The following is a 17,481-nucleotide window of genomic DNA, read 5'->3' as shown; positions in this document are numbered from 1 at the left end:
ATATTAGAGAAATTACCACACACTATAAGAAAAGTAGACAATATATACTTTCTTGCTTTAAAGTCCTTCACGTGAGATCTTTCTTTGTCAACCAGGCATCTAAAATGACTGCTGTTAAATAACCAAATGTGTTTTTTATGTTATGTAAGAAATATTTAGCTGAGCTCACAAAGGAGATGGAGGCAGAGGAGTGCTTGTGATTCAGTGTTCTGCACACAAATGAAAAGCTGACACCAGGTGAAACACAAAACAGAACAGGTGGGAGGTAAAAGAGCAAAAGGACAGTAAAAAGTTGTAACACTGATTTGACTCCTAAATGGAGTAAAGCTCTTACTTGAAGACTATGAGACAAAGTCATTATAAAACAGCATTAGCAAGTTTTGTTCTCAGTTGGCATTTCAAATGGCTCATATTAGTGGTTTTAACCCAATGAAATATTAATAAACACAATTTGTTTTATTCACATTAAAGTCAAATCAGTTCCCAAAGACTAGGTGCGTTTCTTGGCTTGAGACTAAAAGAAAAACGTACATTTGAAATATTCCACGTAGTCTCAGAATCTCTAAGGGTGTTGGAGAGTAAGGAGGTTGCTGGGGAAATAATGCAACTGAAGGATCTAATTGTTGTATATCTCCTTTTACTAAGAGTTACTACAACCTATATCTAAGCCTCAACAAATCCTAGAGATGTTTATAACAGCTTGACTGGGAGACTGAAGGAGTGTTTCAGACAGTTCTTCCACATGAATACACCAAAGGAAGTCTGTGATGAAAGTTTAACATCTTCTTCTTGAATGCAGGCAACAATATCTGCATCCATACAAACACTGACCTTTTTTTTTACTGGTCTTCCTCTTTGGATTTCATCAAAACCACACATACAGTTCAAAATAATAGCAGGCCAACTAGACTAACCAGATCGATCCCTGTTCGTGTGAGGAAATCAAATTTCCACATTGCATGTACTAGTAGGTGTAATCATAGAAAAGAAACAGAACCAACATTCATTATACAAATGCTCCTGAATCTGAGTAATTGAATAATTGATTGAAAGCAGCATGTTCAAAATAATACCGCATGCATCTCTCTCTGAAAATCTGACAAAAATGGCTTGTTGCAGGCATTGTTCAGAAGAACAGTGTACTTTGTTTAAGACATTGATTGGAGAGAGGAAAACGTATAAAGAAGTGCAAAAAATGATATGCTGCTCGGCTAAAATGATCTCCAATGCTTTAAAATAGAAAGCAAAACCAGAGAGATGTGGAAGAAAATGAAAGACGAACATTCAAATGGATCAAAGAACAGCCAGAATGGCAAAGACTCAGCCAATGATCAGATCCAGGGTGATCAAAGAAGGTCTGAAGTTAATAGTGAGTAATGTGACAATTAGAAGACACCTCTGTGAAGCTAATCGATCTGCAAAAAGTCCTCGCATAGTCCCACTGTTAAAAAAAAAATACATGCTCTAGAGGATACAGTTTGCCAAAGAGCACATCAACTGGCCTAAAGAGAAACATTTTTTGGACTGAAGAAAGTAAGACTGTTCTGTTTGGGTCCAAGGGCCGCAAACAGTTAGTCAGAAGACCCCTAAACACTGAACTACAGCCACAGTCCACTCTTAGACAGTGAAGCATGGTAGTTTAAGCATCATGATGCAAGGATGCTTCTCTTACTATGGTGTCGGGCCTATTTATCACATACAATGGATCATGGATCAGTTTGCATAAATCAAAATACATTAGCAGGTCATGTTGCCTTATGCTGAAGAGGAAATGTCCTTGAAATGGCCCCAAACACACAAGTGAGAGAGTTCCAGACCAACAAATTCACAGTTATGAAGTAGCCAGCCCAATTTCAGGACATCAAAAATAGTATTTCTGAGGCAAAACCAAGAACTGAAGAGGAATTGTTGAATGTTGTCAAATCTTCCTGGGCTGGAATACCTGTTCACAGGTGCCAGAAGTTGGTCGACTCCTTGCAACATAGATGTGAAGCAGTTCTCAGAAACAGTGGTTATACAACTAAATATTAGTTTAACGACTCAGAGGAATGATAAATCCTAAAAAGTTTACAGTTTATACAGTAAATATTTCAGTTTGTAAAGGAAAATGCAGAGATTGATATTTTGCTGAACAGTCCAATATTTCTTTTTCTTCATTTTCTGTAATGTGATTAAAAGACTGATAGATTTTTTTCTTCATGGTTTAATTTAGAATAGAATTTCCAGTGTTCCCAATGCATGAAAATAAAAAAAACTGTTCTGACTATTTTGAGCTTTACTCGCGATTTTAATCACACTGCTATTATTTGTAACACAACTTTAAATTCCCTGCATATGACTAAAGATGTTTTAAAACGTTAAAATAATGTTTTCTTTTATTGCAGTAGCACAACCAGACTTTGGGACTTCAGTGAACCAAAGTGAAAGTCATTATCCACAAATAGAGAAAAGATAAAACAGTGGTGAACCTTACCAGGAGTAGCCGGCCTACCAAAATTACTCCAAGATTGCCTTTACCACTCATGTCGAAGTCACAATAGAACCAAGAACAACATCTAAACAACTGCAGGGCCCACTTGCCTCCGTTGAAGTCAGTGTTCATGATTCAATAACAAAAAAGAGACCGCACAAAAATTGCATTTCTAGATGCAACACAAAGACACATTTCACATTTGCCAAAAACATAGCTATGATGATTATGACTTTTGGGACAATTTTTTGTGGAATGACAAGACAAAAAATTTGAAAACTGTATTTTGTATGTGCTCATATAATCTCTGTCTAAATCTGATGATCTTAAATCTGATGATCTAAGGGTGGCAAAAAAGCGAAAACCTATTATATATTGATATGAAGACAATTGTATCTTAACACAAATCACAACAAAAGATAATAGAGAAAAAGGAACTCATTAAAAACTTGGTCAAACTATAAACAACCTTTACTGCCCAGTAGTACCCATACCACTGCTGGGAGGTGCAAGAAAATAAAGTTCAAACTTTAATCTTCATTGAAGATTAAAAAAAACGCAGCTTTGATGTAAAAGTTTAAAGTAAATTATTAACAACATAATTAAACCTTAGTTTTTTTTGGTATTTAAAAATCTGGCCAGACAGCCTTGAGATTTATGTACAAGATTTTGTATAAACTAGATTAACTCCAAATTTCTTTATTTGTCAATACATGTGGAGGGCAATAATGCAAATTCTGTATCAATTTTAAGGTTACAAAATAAAGCAGCCAGGTGACCTGTTTTCATATTAATATACAGGTCCTTCTCAAAACATTAGCATATTGTGATAAAGTTCATTATTTTCTATAATGTAATGATGAAAATTTAACATTCATATATTTTAGATTCATTGCACACTAACTGAAATATTTCAGGTCTTTTATTGTCTTAAGACGGATGATTTTGGCATACAGCTCATGAAAACCCAAAATTCCTATCTCACAAAATTAGCATAGTTCATCCGACCAATAAAAGAAAAGTGTTTTTAATACAAAAAACGTCAACCTTCAAATAATCATGTACAGTTATGCACTCAATACTTGGTCGGGAATCCTTTGGCAGAAATGACTGCTTCAATGCGGCGTGGCATGGAGGCAATCAGCCTGTGGCACTGCTGAGGTCTTATGGAGGCCCAGGATGCTTCGATAGCGGCCTTTAGCTCATCCAGAGTGTTGGGTCTTGAGTCTCTCAACGTTCTCTTCACAATATCCCACAGATTCTCTATGGGGTTCAGGTCAGGAGAGTTGGCAGGCCAATTGAGCACAGTGATACCATGGTCAGTAAACCATTTACCAGTGGTTTTGGCACTGTGAGCAGGTGCCAGGTCGTGCTGAAAAATGAAATCTTCATCTCCATAAAGCTTTTCAGCAGATGGAAGCATGAACTGCTCCAAAATCTCCTGATAGCTAGCTGCATTGACCCTGCCCTTGATAAAACACAGTGGACCAACACCAGCAGCTGACACGGCACCCCAGACCATCACTGACTGTGGGTACTTGACACTGGACTTCTGGCATTTTGGCATTTCCTTCTCCCCAGTCTTCCTCCAGACTCTGGCACCTTGATTTCCGAATGACATGCAGAATTTGCTTTCATCCGAAAAAAGTACTTTGGACCACTGAGCAACAGTCCAGTGCTGCTTCTCTGTAGCCCAGGTCTGGGGAATGCGGCACCTGTAGCCCATTTCCTGCACACGCCTGTGCACGATGGCTCTGGATGTTTCTACTCCAGACTCAGTCCACTGCTTCCGCAGGTCCCCCAAGGTCTGGAATCGGCCCTTCTCCACAATCTTCCTCAGGGTCCGGTCACCTCTTCTCGTTGTGCAGCGTTTTCTGCCACACTTTTTCCTTCCCACAGACTTCCCACTGAGGTGCCTTGATACAGTTTACTGACCATGGTATCACTGTGCTCAATTGGCCTGCCAACTCTCCTGACCTGAATCCCATAGAGAATCTGTGGGATATTGTGAAGAGAACGTTGAGAGACTCAAGACCCAACACTCTGGATGAGCTAAAGGCCGCTATCGAAGCATCCTGGGCCTCCATAAGACCTCAGCAGTGCCACAGGCTGATTGCCTCCATGCCACGCCGCATTGAAGCAGTCATTTCTGCCAAAGGATTCCCGACCAAGTATTGAGTGCATAACTGTACATGATTATTTGAAGGTTGACGTTTTTTGTATTAAAAACACTTTTCTTTTATTGGTCGGATGAAATATGCTAATTTTGTGAGATAGGAATTTTGGGTTTTCATGAGCTGTATGCCAAAATCATCCGTATTAAGACAATAAAAGACCTGAAATATTTCAGTTAGTGTGCAATGAATCTAAAATATATGAATGTTAAATTTTCATCATGACATTATGGAAAATAATGAACTTTATCACAATATGCTAATTTTTTGAGAAGGACCTGTATGCTGCAATTAAAGTAGCTGCTGTATAATAGTGAATTGCTTTGCTTTTACCTCAAAATGAAATGTTCTGTTTTGTTCGTTTTTTTTCCTAAAATGTTCCTGCACCGTGGAGCATAAATGAAGCTGTGGCCGAGGATACATACATGGCATGTGAGCCACAAAACATGCAGCAACACAACAACACACAAACTCACAGTGAGAGGGGAGCTAGCGGAGATGTCAGAGGCATTCAGAGCGAATGCGGCCCCCCGGGCCCCCACGTAGAGGCGCTCACTGTCAGCCTCCAGCAGCATCGTGCTGTAGTTGACTGCAGAAGACCCAAAACGCCTGCAGCCCTGGAGACCTGACAGGAAAAGAAGAAGGGAGAGGAGGTTTTATTGAAAGTGATCTGGCGATAGTGCTTCTGCAAAAAAAAAAAAAAAAAGTCTATTAGAGAAATAAATGTCATATCTTTAAGCCACTCTAGCTCAGACAAAATCAGCAGCAGAGAAATATTTACCATTCATAGGTGAAGTTTTAAAATTCTGAGGTGACACATCCAAAACCTATTGTTTGTGGACTTCTTCCAATTATTTGTGCAGAATGTTTTTGTGAAATAACAATAGGTTTGGTAGAAAAGGACAGATTTATTTTTGTACAGCTTCACCCATTAATAGCCAGGCATAAGCACAAACAGTTTTTACTGCGGCTATTGATTGTGATCCGTCTCTATAGGAACAAATGTTGGTCAAAAATAACCCGGCCTGGAAGAACAAGGTATTCTCCGTCATTAGATTCTCATCTTCTCAGCTATACTATAAAGGCCATGTAAGATAATAATGTGAAATATTTAGAGGATGATGGGTTTTTGTTCAGTAACACGTAATGTAGGACATATTAAAACCTGAAGACTGAGAGCTTTCTCAATCAGATCTGACAGAATGAGATAAAAAAAAAAAGGCAAAGCAGAATTTCATCTTGGATGATGGATTTCCCACAGCAGAAGTTTTGAATGTTGATGGAAAATCACAGAGCAGGCTTTGCGGTTTCTGTCTTCCTTTACAATTTAAGAGTTTTGGTTTAGTTGCTGAACAAAAATATTTCAGTTAAATGTCATTTATTCAAAGCACAACAGCAAACATCTCCAAATGTTTGAAGCTTTTTCTACAATGATTTAGATTATGATCAATCCAGATTTTTGTCTTTAGTCTTTTTCTTTTCCATCATTACAAACTCTCCACCTCTCTCTTGGTCCCTAAGATCTCTGTTAGTTGTGAGCATAAAGGCAGTGAAAGTGGCCAAGTATATTATTGGAGAGAAGAGTTTGAAGACATGGCGCAGACTATACAGACTATTCCATAGCTCTTCAAATACTGTACCCAGGTAGTTCTTTGCAATTGCAATACTGCATGCATTGATACTGAGATGAAAATCTGATATATTGTGCAGCACTGCACTTTCCAATGTTAATATTTAAGTCAAGCCGGAAACCAGACAAACACTTAGTAATACTACCACACCTCTACAAACCTGAAATGATTAGCATGTTATCAGTTAGTCAAAAACTAATTGTTGATAAATTAACACTGTGAACACCATCAAAGCCTTTTACCATGTGAGATGAATTGTGAAGCAAACTTGATTTCAGGCTAAATGGTCATTCTAGCATAGCAGTAAAAGTCAGAGACAAAACATGCACTTTTACTAGTTTTAAAACATTTTTCTGTTAACTATATGAACATCATTTTAACTTGGATACCAAAATCTTTAGGAGTTCTTTAAGTCCTGAAAGATGCAAGGTAGGCCTTCATAAATCAGACTTTTTGTCCAAGCACATCCTACGAATGCTCGGTTGGATTGAGATCTGGGGAATTTAGAGGCCAAGTTAACACCTCAGTCCTCCAAATACCATTCCTGAACCATTTTTGGTTTGTGGCAGGGTGCATCATCCTGCTGAAAGAGGACACAGTCATCAACAAATACTATTTCTATCAAAGGGTATCCATGGTCTGTGACAATGTTTTGGTAGGTGCAATGTGCCAAAGTAACATCAACATGTGTGGCAGAACCCAAGGTTGCCCAGAAGAACATTGCCCAATATATCACATTGCCTCTGCTGGCTTGCATTCTTCCCATAGTGCATCTCGATGCCATGCGTTCCTAGTTAAGTGGTTCACCCAGCCAGCCACATGATGTAAAATGATAGAAAGATTGGGTCAGGACTTTAATGCACTGTACATTCTGGTCCTCAGCAGTTTGATCTAAAGTAGTCAGAAGCAGGCCAGTCTTTTCTACCCATACACATCAATGACCCTGTCACAAATTCACCACTGTTCTTTCCTTGGACTTCTTTTAATAGATACTGCCCAATACTCACTTGAGCTGCAGTTTAAGAGACATTTTGACGAACTCGTCTTATTCATCATGAGTTGGCCCTTGTCAAATTCACCCACATCCTTACTCTTCCCCATTTTTCCTGCTTCTAACATATTAACTTCAACGACACAATGTTTACTTGCTGCCTAATTTATCCCACCCACAAACAGTTACAGTGATGACGAGATAATTCTTATTCACTTGTTCTGTCATTTTTATGCCTGATAGGTGTGATCTTTTCCAATTAATTATTCCATCACTCATCAAAACCTGGAAAGGTCAGAATAATTTTGCACACAGATAATTTATAACTTAGTCATAAACCAAGATGCTGTACTTATAACACAAACTCAAGACAGAGTTTAACTCCATTATACATCCAATCCGTGAAACCCTAATCCCAACTTAACATCAGCATTCAAAGGAAATATAGAGCTGTTCATATCTGAGTCCATCCATTCTGCTTTTGCACATCCTCAGTCCTCTGTTCTCTGCATTTTTCCTCTGTCAGGCTAAACACCTACATATCCTCTCTCACCTCTCCTCTGGCCTTCCTCTCTTTAGCTTACCTGAGTGGCAACTCAATCTCCAGCACATTTCTGCAAACATACCCAGTATTTCCCTCTCTCTGTGCAAGCTAACCCAATCTTACATTGCTATTTTTGTTCCCAAACTATCCATCCTGAGCGGTCCCTATAGATATATTCCTTCTTGCTCCTGACCATCCTCATCACTCAGAACACGAATCTCAGCATCTTTTTAACTGCCCATTTCTGCCTTTTAATCGGTTGCAGTCACAGCATGAAATGCAGCTTGGAAACATACCTAACAATTACTTATTGTTGTTTTGATTTTCATACATATTCTTTAATAAAACTATAGAATAAAAACCTGCTGTTTTAAGTCACATTTTATAAGTGACTGGTGTGCAGAACATTATCTGTTTTTACTGTTTTGTTCTTTTTAGAGTAACAAAAGCAAAACAAGCTATTTTAAGATGGTTAATCAGTCAGGCTATCTGATGAGACAGTAGCCCGTCTGCAAGCAGAGATTAAAAAAACATACTCTTCTCAGCTATAGCCTTAATAAGACTGGTTGGTGACGCTCCTTCAGTTTCCACACAATAACAGGCCAGGTCAGTCGCAAATGGAAATACAGTCTAATTTTTTTTTTTTGTAAGGGACGGAAAACATATTAGCTACTAGCAGTGTGCAGCAACAGGTGGGAGAGGAAAGCGAAGGAGTACTTACTGCTTTAAACAGCTAAAAGACACTCCAACAGTTTTACTGAAATTTTTTAAAAGTACTTTAAACTGCCATAAACTGAAGCATCTTGACACCATGACTTTTTAAAACCTTGGTATACCTTGACACCGGACACTAACCCCATGTCTGCTTTCATTTTTCAGTCATTTTCACACATTCCTATTATGTTAGTAAGGAAAAGGCACCAGTAAGCTAGCCGACTGACTGACAGAACTGTTTTACTCTGTATGTAAAACTCCAGGCACTTTGGCACTTTCTCAGACATTTCATTAAAGGGATTTTAAATTCTAGAAACAGTACGACAGAAAATCTAAGAGGTTTTGAAGCAATAACTTTTTGAACCTTGGTTTAAAGCGATACCACTCACCTGCCCATGCCTACTAACAATCCTACACAGCTTTGCTTAAATATAAAAAACTGAAAATAAATTTAAATTCACCTGTTTGTTTCTCTGATGGGAGATTTCAAATTATGTGTATACAGTTAAAACCGGATATTTAAATACACCGCATAAAAAGACATGATCTCACATCACATTAACTTTGCTTCTTTAGGTCAGTTAGAATTACCAAAATAATTTCTGTTTTCTAAATGCCAATGTAATGAGAGATGTTTTTTTTATTATTTTCCTCCAGGTCAGAAATTTACATACAAGATTACTATATCGTTACGATTTGTGAAAGCCCCGATGATGATGGATGGCTTTGCACGTTCCTGAATTGAAGCACACTTGTGGATGTATTTTAAGGCAGAACCTCAAACACACTTATGTGATAATTAAACCAGCCAAGATATCAGGAAGATGAATGTGGACCTCCTAATCTGGTTAATATTTAGGTACAATTGCCAGATGCCTGAAGGTGCTGCATTCAAATAATTACTCGTGCAATTGTATACAGAACGGGAACGTCCAGCCATTCCATTTAGGTTCGATGACTGGACGCTGAAATGTGCGTATCAACCCCAGAACAGAAGCAAAAGACCTTGTGATGATGCTGGCTGAAGTTGATTAGAAAGCGTCATCCACAGTGAAACAAGTCATGTACCGAAATGAGCTGAAAGGCAACTCTGCTGCATGTCTTTCCCCCTCTCTCCACCCCACTTCCTGTCTGTCTACTTTGTAAAAATAGTAAATAAAGGCTTCTAGTGCCACAAAATAAAAAAAAACATCAAATGGCAAAAGAACATTAAATGGAAATATTGACACAAACTCTCAAGACAGATCAGCCAAGAACTTACAGACTGGGTACAAATGGTACTACTTTTATACATTGTATATAAATTCGGAGTTTCAGCTGTATGTCACCATCAGGCTTTCCAAGCTATATTGGGATGGATTTGTTTGACAGTCCAAGATACTAATGAGGTCACATGGAGACATTCAGTACAATGTGTGTTCAGACACTAACAACAGATGTTACAAACTCTGCTTGCAGCAGAAAGTTGTGCAAGTTCTAAACATCTAACATCTAAACAATCAATCAAGAGTCTACTTAGCTTGAGTAAACATGACACCAGTGTCAATACACACAGACATCTCTGAGTCTGTTAGAGCCAAAGCAATATGTGAAAAAGCTTGTGATTTACAACTAAGTTAATGTTTAATTAAAATACCTGCAGAGACTGATGCTAAGCAGCTCCTACGATCAGGTGTGGTTGAATTTTGGCAGCAATTAAGCGATATAAATGCAAAAACAATCTACTTTCCATGCCTGTCAGAGAGCAATGTAGCCAAAAAGAAATATGTCATGAATCCGCTGGCCCCAGCCACATTACTTCCCTCTGAATATTGCATGCTTATCAGAGAAGCTGTCATTAAGATTCCTATCAGCTGCTCTGAAACACAATGCTCTCTGTTCAGCTGAGCAGAAGTCATTTCCTAAACCGAGCTGCTCCCGGGTCTTCAGGTGTCTACTTTTATCCTTTATTCTCACCAGAAACAAGAAGGATTCTTGCTCTCTGGGGGTTTTCAGAACAAGAACCTCTCCTACACAGTATGAGAGTCTCATTATAGGTGAAGACAATGCCTTATAGCTGAGACAAAGCCTACTATATACTCTCTGCAATCCATACATTAGGACACATTACATGTTGTGTGTAAGTGAGGGGTGGACAGCAGGAGTGAGGTAACTTAAAACATCCTCACTGGGAGCATGGCACAGCAGAGAGATTTATCAGGACTTCTTTACAATATTTAGTCTTTAAACCTAATTTTTAGCCAATGGTTTAAAAGATCATTAAAGAAACGGCTGTCTTAGTCAGGTTGTGAAACAAAAAAGGTTTGAAGCCGTCACAAAGAGAAGCCCAGATGATGTTATTTACTGAGCAAACACTTTCAGGGACCTGAGCTGATCAGCACAGTACACCGTGTTCAGGAACAGACACACACACACACACACAACGACAAGGCATGCACACACGCTCATTGAACTTCAAGGGATTGGACTGTGACATGACAGCACGACGCACAAGCTCAGGCTCTGCCATCAGACGTGTTTACTGCTCACTTTTCTGATGTTTACAGGAATTCGTGAGGCAAATACTCAAAAAACCTGACTGGTTTTAATTAGGGTTGGTAACAGCAATGTTCTTAGAAGTTTTCTCACCAAAAATTGGTAAGTGAATTTTCTTGGATAATCCAAAAGCACTCTGCCCTAACATGACTTTTTTTTTTTTTAAGAAAATAGCAAAGTTGCACTTTCTGCATGAATGAGTACTTAGTTTACCCACTCAGGTTTGGAGGCCTTATTTTTTAGATTGCAGAGAAAAACGGATGTTGAAGGGATATGCACATTAAAAACTTCTCATCAGAAAGAGAGAACTAAAAATAGTTTTAGTAAAGAGCCTTACCAATGTATTCATACCAGTTGAATTTTTTTGTCACATTATAACACTGCCCTCTGTTTCTTTGGATTTGATGTAGTAGATACAAAATAGTTATAACTGTCAAGTAGAAGGGAAATGGTACATTTGAAATGCATAGTGCATTTGTATTTAGCCAGCCTGAGTTAATACTTAGTAGAATCACCTTTCACTCTAATTATAGCTACAAGTCTTTTAGGGTCTGTCTCCTCCAGTTTTTTAGATGTAGAGACTGCGAACAACAATTTTCAAGTCTTGTCACCTATTCCCAACTGGACTTGATTGGGCCGTTCTATTTCCTTCTTTGCATCAACCTTGACCACCTTCCCTCCCCCTGCTAAGGAACAGCATCCCCACAGCATAATACTGCCACAACCATGTTTCACCACGGGGATAGCATGTTCAGGGTTCCGTGTACTGCCAGTTTTCTGCTACACATGGTGTTAAACAGTCTCAACTGAGTATAATCTTCTACAGCAAATGTCTACTGGAGTTCTTTGCTTTGTACTGATCTGCTACATAGGATCCTAATGAAACACACTCAAATTTGTGGTTTGGATGTCATAAAATGTAAAAAGGTTAGAGGGATATAAATGCTTTTTGAAGCACAGTATCAGGTTTACAACAGAGTAAAGAGAAACAAGAACAAGCATCAATAACTAAGGGGGGGAAATGCAGAAAAGGAAATGTATGCTGGGTTAGAGAGATAGACAAGGGTAATGGATCAAGCAGCAAGCAAAAAGAAGAAAGTTGTATAAGGGGACTTGTCTAATACGAACAAATTATAAATATGTGCTAAAAATAGTTATCAAAAGGGCTTTAAATAAAGAGGAGTAATAGGATATATTCAAAGAAAGAAAATTGCTTAGAAGGAAGAAGGAACAGATATTCTGAAAGCAGATCTCTATCTGATGTTAAGCTGAGAAAATGTCTATTACACACTTACATATCAACAAATAAAACGATTCACACGTCCTTACACATGTCCTCAAGGTAAAATTGTATACGGCTGCCTTGCACCACACCACAACAGTTGTCATGGTTACGGTGATTCTCAACTACCCTCGGCGATGTCAGACTCCTCGGAGTCTCTGCAGGGATCCAAGTAAAAGCAATTCACACGTTTGCCTGTCTCTACTGCACCTCAGGCTACATGCCATTGCTCACAAGGTAAGTGAATAATAATCACACCTCAGCAAAAATAAAAAAAAATTTAAAAGTATCACTGTTAAAGAAGAAGATACAATGAGAATTCACAAGAGTGTATGACTGAGAGGATTAAAGGAAGGAAAAAGTAAGAATGGAGCCGTTTTAAAGGTGTGAAGGAAGGAAGTGACAAAAAAATCTTTAAGGATGCAAGGTCAAAACCTCAGCCGCTTTGAATAATTAAATGATTAATTGAGCTCCGTTTGGTATAAAGTTTGTTTTAAATTTAAATGAGCCTGACATTTTTTAGAGTGGGAAAAAAGAAAGAAACACACTACAAAAATTACAGCAGCTAAAGAAATTAAAGCTCTCAGATATACCCCCGAGGGTCTTTCTGCATGGAGTTTGCATGTTCTCCCCATGCATGCGTGGGTTCTCACCGGGTACTCCGGCTTCCTCCCACAGTCCAAAGACATGCCTGTTAGGTTAGTTGGTCACTATTAGGTGTTGGTCACCCTTAGGTGTATGAATGTGTATGGTTGTTGGTGTGTTGCCCTGTGATGGACTGGCAATCTGTCCAGGGTGTACCCCGCCTCCCGCCCATAGACTGCTGGATATAGGCACCAGCTCCCCCGCGACCCACTATGGAATAAGAGGTAGAAAATGACTGACTGACTGACATTAATAATCGATGAACATTAGATTCCCTCAGCAACAGCATAGAATTATAAAAGTTAAATTAGAGTTTTGATTAGGTTGTATTTTTTAAAAATATATAGCTAATATGAATGTTGTAGGTGGATTTGAGGTCTAGAAGAAGAAAACCTTTGCAGAAAAGTCATTGGGGGAGTATACAGGTCCTTCTCAAAATATTAGCATATTGTGATAAAGTTCATTATTTTCCATAATGTAATGATGAAAATTTAACATTCATATATTTTAGATTCATTGCACACTAACTGAAATATTTCAGGTCTTTTATTGTCTTAATACAGATGATTTTGGCATACAGCTCATGAAAACCCAAAATTCCTATCTCACAAAATTAGCATATCATTAAAAGGGTCTCTAAACGAGCTATGAACCTAATCATCTGAATCAACGAGTTAACTCTAAACACCTGCAAAAGATTCCTGAGGCCTTTAAAACTCCCAGCCTGGTTCATCACTCAAAACTCCAATCATGGGTAAGACTGCCGACCTGACTGCTGTCCAGAAGGCCACTATTGACACCCTCAAGCAAGAGGGTAAGACACAGAAATAAATTTCTGAACGAATAGGCTGTTCCCAGAGTGCTGTATCAAGGCACCTCAGTGGGAAGTCTGTGGGAAGGAAAAAGTGTGGCAGAAAACGCTGCACAACGAGAAGAGGTGACCGGACCCTGAGGAAGATTGTGGAGAAGGGCCGATTCCAGACCTTGGGGGACCTGCGGAAGCAGTGGACTGAGTCTGGAGTAGAAACATCCAGAGCCACCGTGCACAGGCGTGTGCAGGAAATGGGCTACAGGTGCTGCATTCCCCAGGTCAAGCCACTTTTGAACAAGAAACAGCTGGAGAAGCGCCTGACCTGGGCTACAGAGAAGCAGCACTGGACTGTTGCTCAGTGGTCCAAAGTATTTTTTTTTGATGAAAACAAATTCTGCATGTCATTCAGAAATCAAGGTGCCAGAGTCTGGAGGAAGACTGGGGAGAAGGAAATGCCAAAATGCCAGAAGTCCAGTGTCAAGTACCCACAGTCAGTGATGGTCTGGGGTGCCGTGTCAGCTGCTGGTGTTGGTCCACTGTGTTTTATCAAGGGCAGGGTCAATGCAGCTAGCTATCAGGAGATTTTGGACCACTTCATGCTTCCATCTGCTGAAAAACTTTATGGAGATGAAGATTTCATTTTTCAGCACGACCTGGCACCTGCTCACAGTGCCAAAACCACTGGTAAATGGTTTACTGACCATGGTATCACTGTGCTCAATTGGCCTGCCAACTCTCCTGACCTGAACCCCATAGAGAATCTGTGGGATATTGTGAAGAGAACGTCGAGAGACTCAAGACCCAACACTCTGGATGAGCTAAAGGCCGCTATCGAAGCATCCTGGGCCTCCATAAGACCTCAGCAGTGCCACAGGTTGATTGCCTCCATGCCACGCCGCATTGAAGCAGTCATTTCTGCCAAAGGATTCCCGACCAAGTATTGAGTGCATAACTGTACATGATTATTTGAAGGTTGACGTTTTTTGTATTAAAAACACTTTTCTTTTATTGGTCAGATGAAATATGCTAATTTTGTGAGATAGGAATTTTGGGTTTTCATGAGCTGTATGCCACAATCATCCGTATTAAGACAATAAAAGACCTGAAATATTTCAGTTAGTGTGCAATGAATCTAAAATATATGAATGTTACATTTTCATCATGACATTATGGAAAATAATGAACTTTATCACAATATAATATTTTGAGAAGGACCTGTATAATTGGCAAACAAACTCCCCTCATCGACAGATTTAAAGGTTTGGGCATAACCAGGAGACTCTGTGAGGCTCTGCAAATCTGAAAAGCTGCAAATATTTTCTCCATTCTGGCCACAAAATTCTGCATTAAAACATTGCAGATAAAAAATCTAAACAATTCCATTGCATGAGGAAATCTAGTTAAAATACAATTTCAAGATGTGCTAAAATCTAATTTAAAAGTAGGAAGAATTAAATGGCAGCAAATGTTAATTGCAAAACATAACTTCTCTCTGTTTAAACAGTGTTTGGTGTAAAACAAACGGATCCCAATACTATCTTGAAATCCAGAGTATAAAACAGTAAATATAATGCAGCTTTAATATTTTACAGTGAATCCTCTGACCTTGTAGTTCAGAATCTGTAGTGAGGCTTTAAAAATGCAAAGCATGTAAGACAGCACAAGAATCATGTAGAAGTACAATTTTCAATAAGAAGAATGTTTGAAATGACCAGAAACATGAACGATTCTTAGCTGCAGGAAAAACTTTACAAGTAGGTAACAATAAAGTTTTAAATGTATTTATTACAGTATATTTATTCCTATGATTTAAAGTTATTTTAATGAGTTGCCCGTCACACTACTAGAGTGAGTTTTCTCTAGCTATATGGAGCACACAGCGTCACATCACATCTCCTCCCCCACTTGTTGCTGGACACCAGTATTCTCACAAAAAGGACAAAAAGGACTTTTTGGAAAAAACACAGACAGTCATGTTGTGGAAACTATGTTGCAACACCTCCCATCACTGTGATTAAATTCAAGAAAAAAATAGAAAGCTTGATGCATGAAAACATTGTTCAGAGGTCAGTCTAAATAGTGTTTTGACTTAAAATATGCAGATTTTAAACTAACAGCTTTGCTTTCAGTTAACAGGAGATTAATTTGTTGAACTTATGCGCATATTGGCAGACACAAAAAGCTAACAAATCTATTAGTTGTATCAGAGACCAGGAAAATATTTATTATATAAAAATAAAACACAAAGTTATTTAAAAATACTAACTGTAAAGTAGCACATTAGCTACACTGTTAGCTAGTTAAACACAAGCTAATCCATTTAGTTAGTTGTTTCTGTTAGCTGCTTTATCACATTTTTTGCGTTACAGACAAGAACAAATGCTGTATTTATTTTATTCAGGGCCTGATCTTCCAAAGATTTGCGTGTATAAAAACATGTGCAAACTGCGTTGCGTGCGCAAAGGTGATCTACAAGCCTGGTGCAAACTGAATTGCACGTGGAAAATGAGCAAAACAGTGGGCGCAAACTTTTGAACATTTTTGCCTTCATGAATATGCAAAACATATGCTGATCACCAGAACGTGCAAATTTCTGGGAGGAGGATATGCAAACGCAATATTTTACTACCCACAACGCAATTTATGAAACCTGAAACAGATTGTGGGTGCAGTTTTTGCATCTATATTTAGCACCTTCGAAAGGCAGGTGCTAACTGGCGAGCAAAAGTGTCACCTCATTTGACAACACCGTTATGTCTGTATGCACTGAGGAACGCTTCTATATTGGCTAGAAGAGGTGGTACAGATTATGGTTGTCTGCTGCATGTTTGGACTGCATACGATCTTTATGCAATTAAACCAAAACAAAAAAACCATGATTGAACTTAAATACTGTGGCATGTTTCTAAACAAACAAATCTTAACATCAACAGCCACCAGAGAACAGAAAAAGGGATATCGAAGGAAAAATTTATAAAAAAAAACTGTCCTGGGCGCTTCGGAAAGTGTGCACCCTTTTCTTGTGCACATGAGAGATTTAAATTTATTTTTATCCCTCAATGTTCCTTCACAGGCTCTGTACGAAGCACATTCATGTTGAATTAAATAAACGTGCTATTATGGGCCTACCTTGGTTTGTATTGGATCAAGCGAGTCATATCGATGAATGATTAATATTTAATCTTTTACCTTCAGTTTTTGTTATTTCATCTTTTCAAATGTTTTTACGACAAACACAAAATTCTCATTTAAATAGGGCGGTCTTTACCTCTTTTGCACCTGTTATCCATTGTGCACACAATCTTTGAAGGTCACCCCCAACACACACAGTAATTGTGCGTGCAATTTATTTTATTTTTTTTTGCACAAGCACTTTAGCGCTCCTTATTTGGAATCTTTGAAGATCAGGTTCAATTTATTTAGCTTTTTCCTAATGGAGGTACATGAAGGACAGGAAAGAGGCAGGTTTTCAATCAAGAAAAGGACATTTCTTTGTTCAGGTCAGTTAAGGATACATCATGATTACAAATGAAACAGTTTCTTTCTACTTTTCTGAATTTCACACAAAGGAACCCACCCCATCTTGTTACCTGACCCAGCTTGTCTATTTTTTCTTTTGAATATAATCTGAATCCCAATCAGCCTTATTTTCCACGTCAGTGCACATAAACAAGGAATTTGACT

General features: G+C 38.5%; 1 protein-coding gene across 5 annotated transcripts in view; it reads right to left on the bottom strand.

The window, feature by feature from the left end:
• LOC124859417 (semaphorin-4G-like) overlaps positions 1 to 17,481 on the bottom strand; it is a 44,830-nt gene that overhangs the window by 17,326 nt on the left and 10,023 nt on the right. For all 5 annotated transcript variants that reach the window (XM_047352193.1, XM_047352197.1, XM_047352194.1 and 2 more), the window contains one exon: positions 5,121 to 5,269. In XM_047352193.1, the coding sequence (XP_047208149.1) occupies positions 5,121 to 5,269 (149 nt within the window). The remainder of the gene's footprint in view (positions 1 to 5,120; positions 5,270 to 17,481) is intronic.

The sequence above is a fragment of the Girardinichthys multiradiatus genome, chromosome 22 (genome assembly GCF_021462225.1).
Source record: "Girardinichthys multiradiatus isolate DD_20200921_A chromosome 22, DD_fGirMul_XY1, whole genome shotgun sequence".
In the NCBI taxonomy this organism is placed as follows: Eukaryota; Metazoa; Chordata; class Actinopteri; order Cyprinodontiformes; family Goodeidae; genus Girardinichthys; species Girardinichthys multiradiatus.
This window is presented reverse-complemented; position numbering and strand designations above follow the sequence as displayed.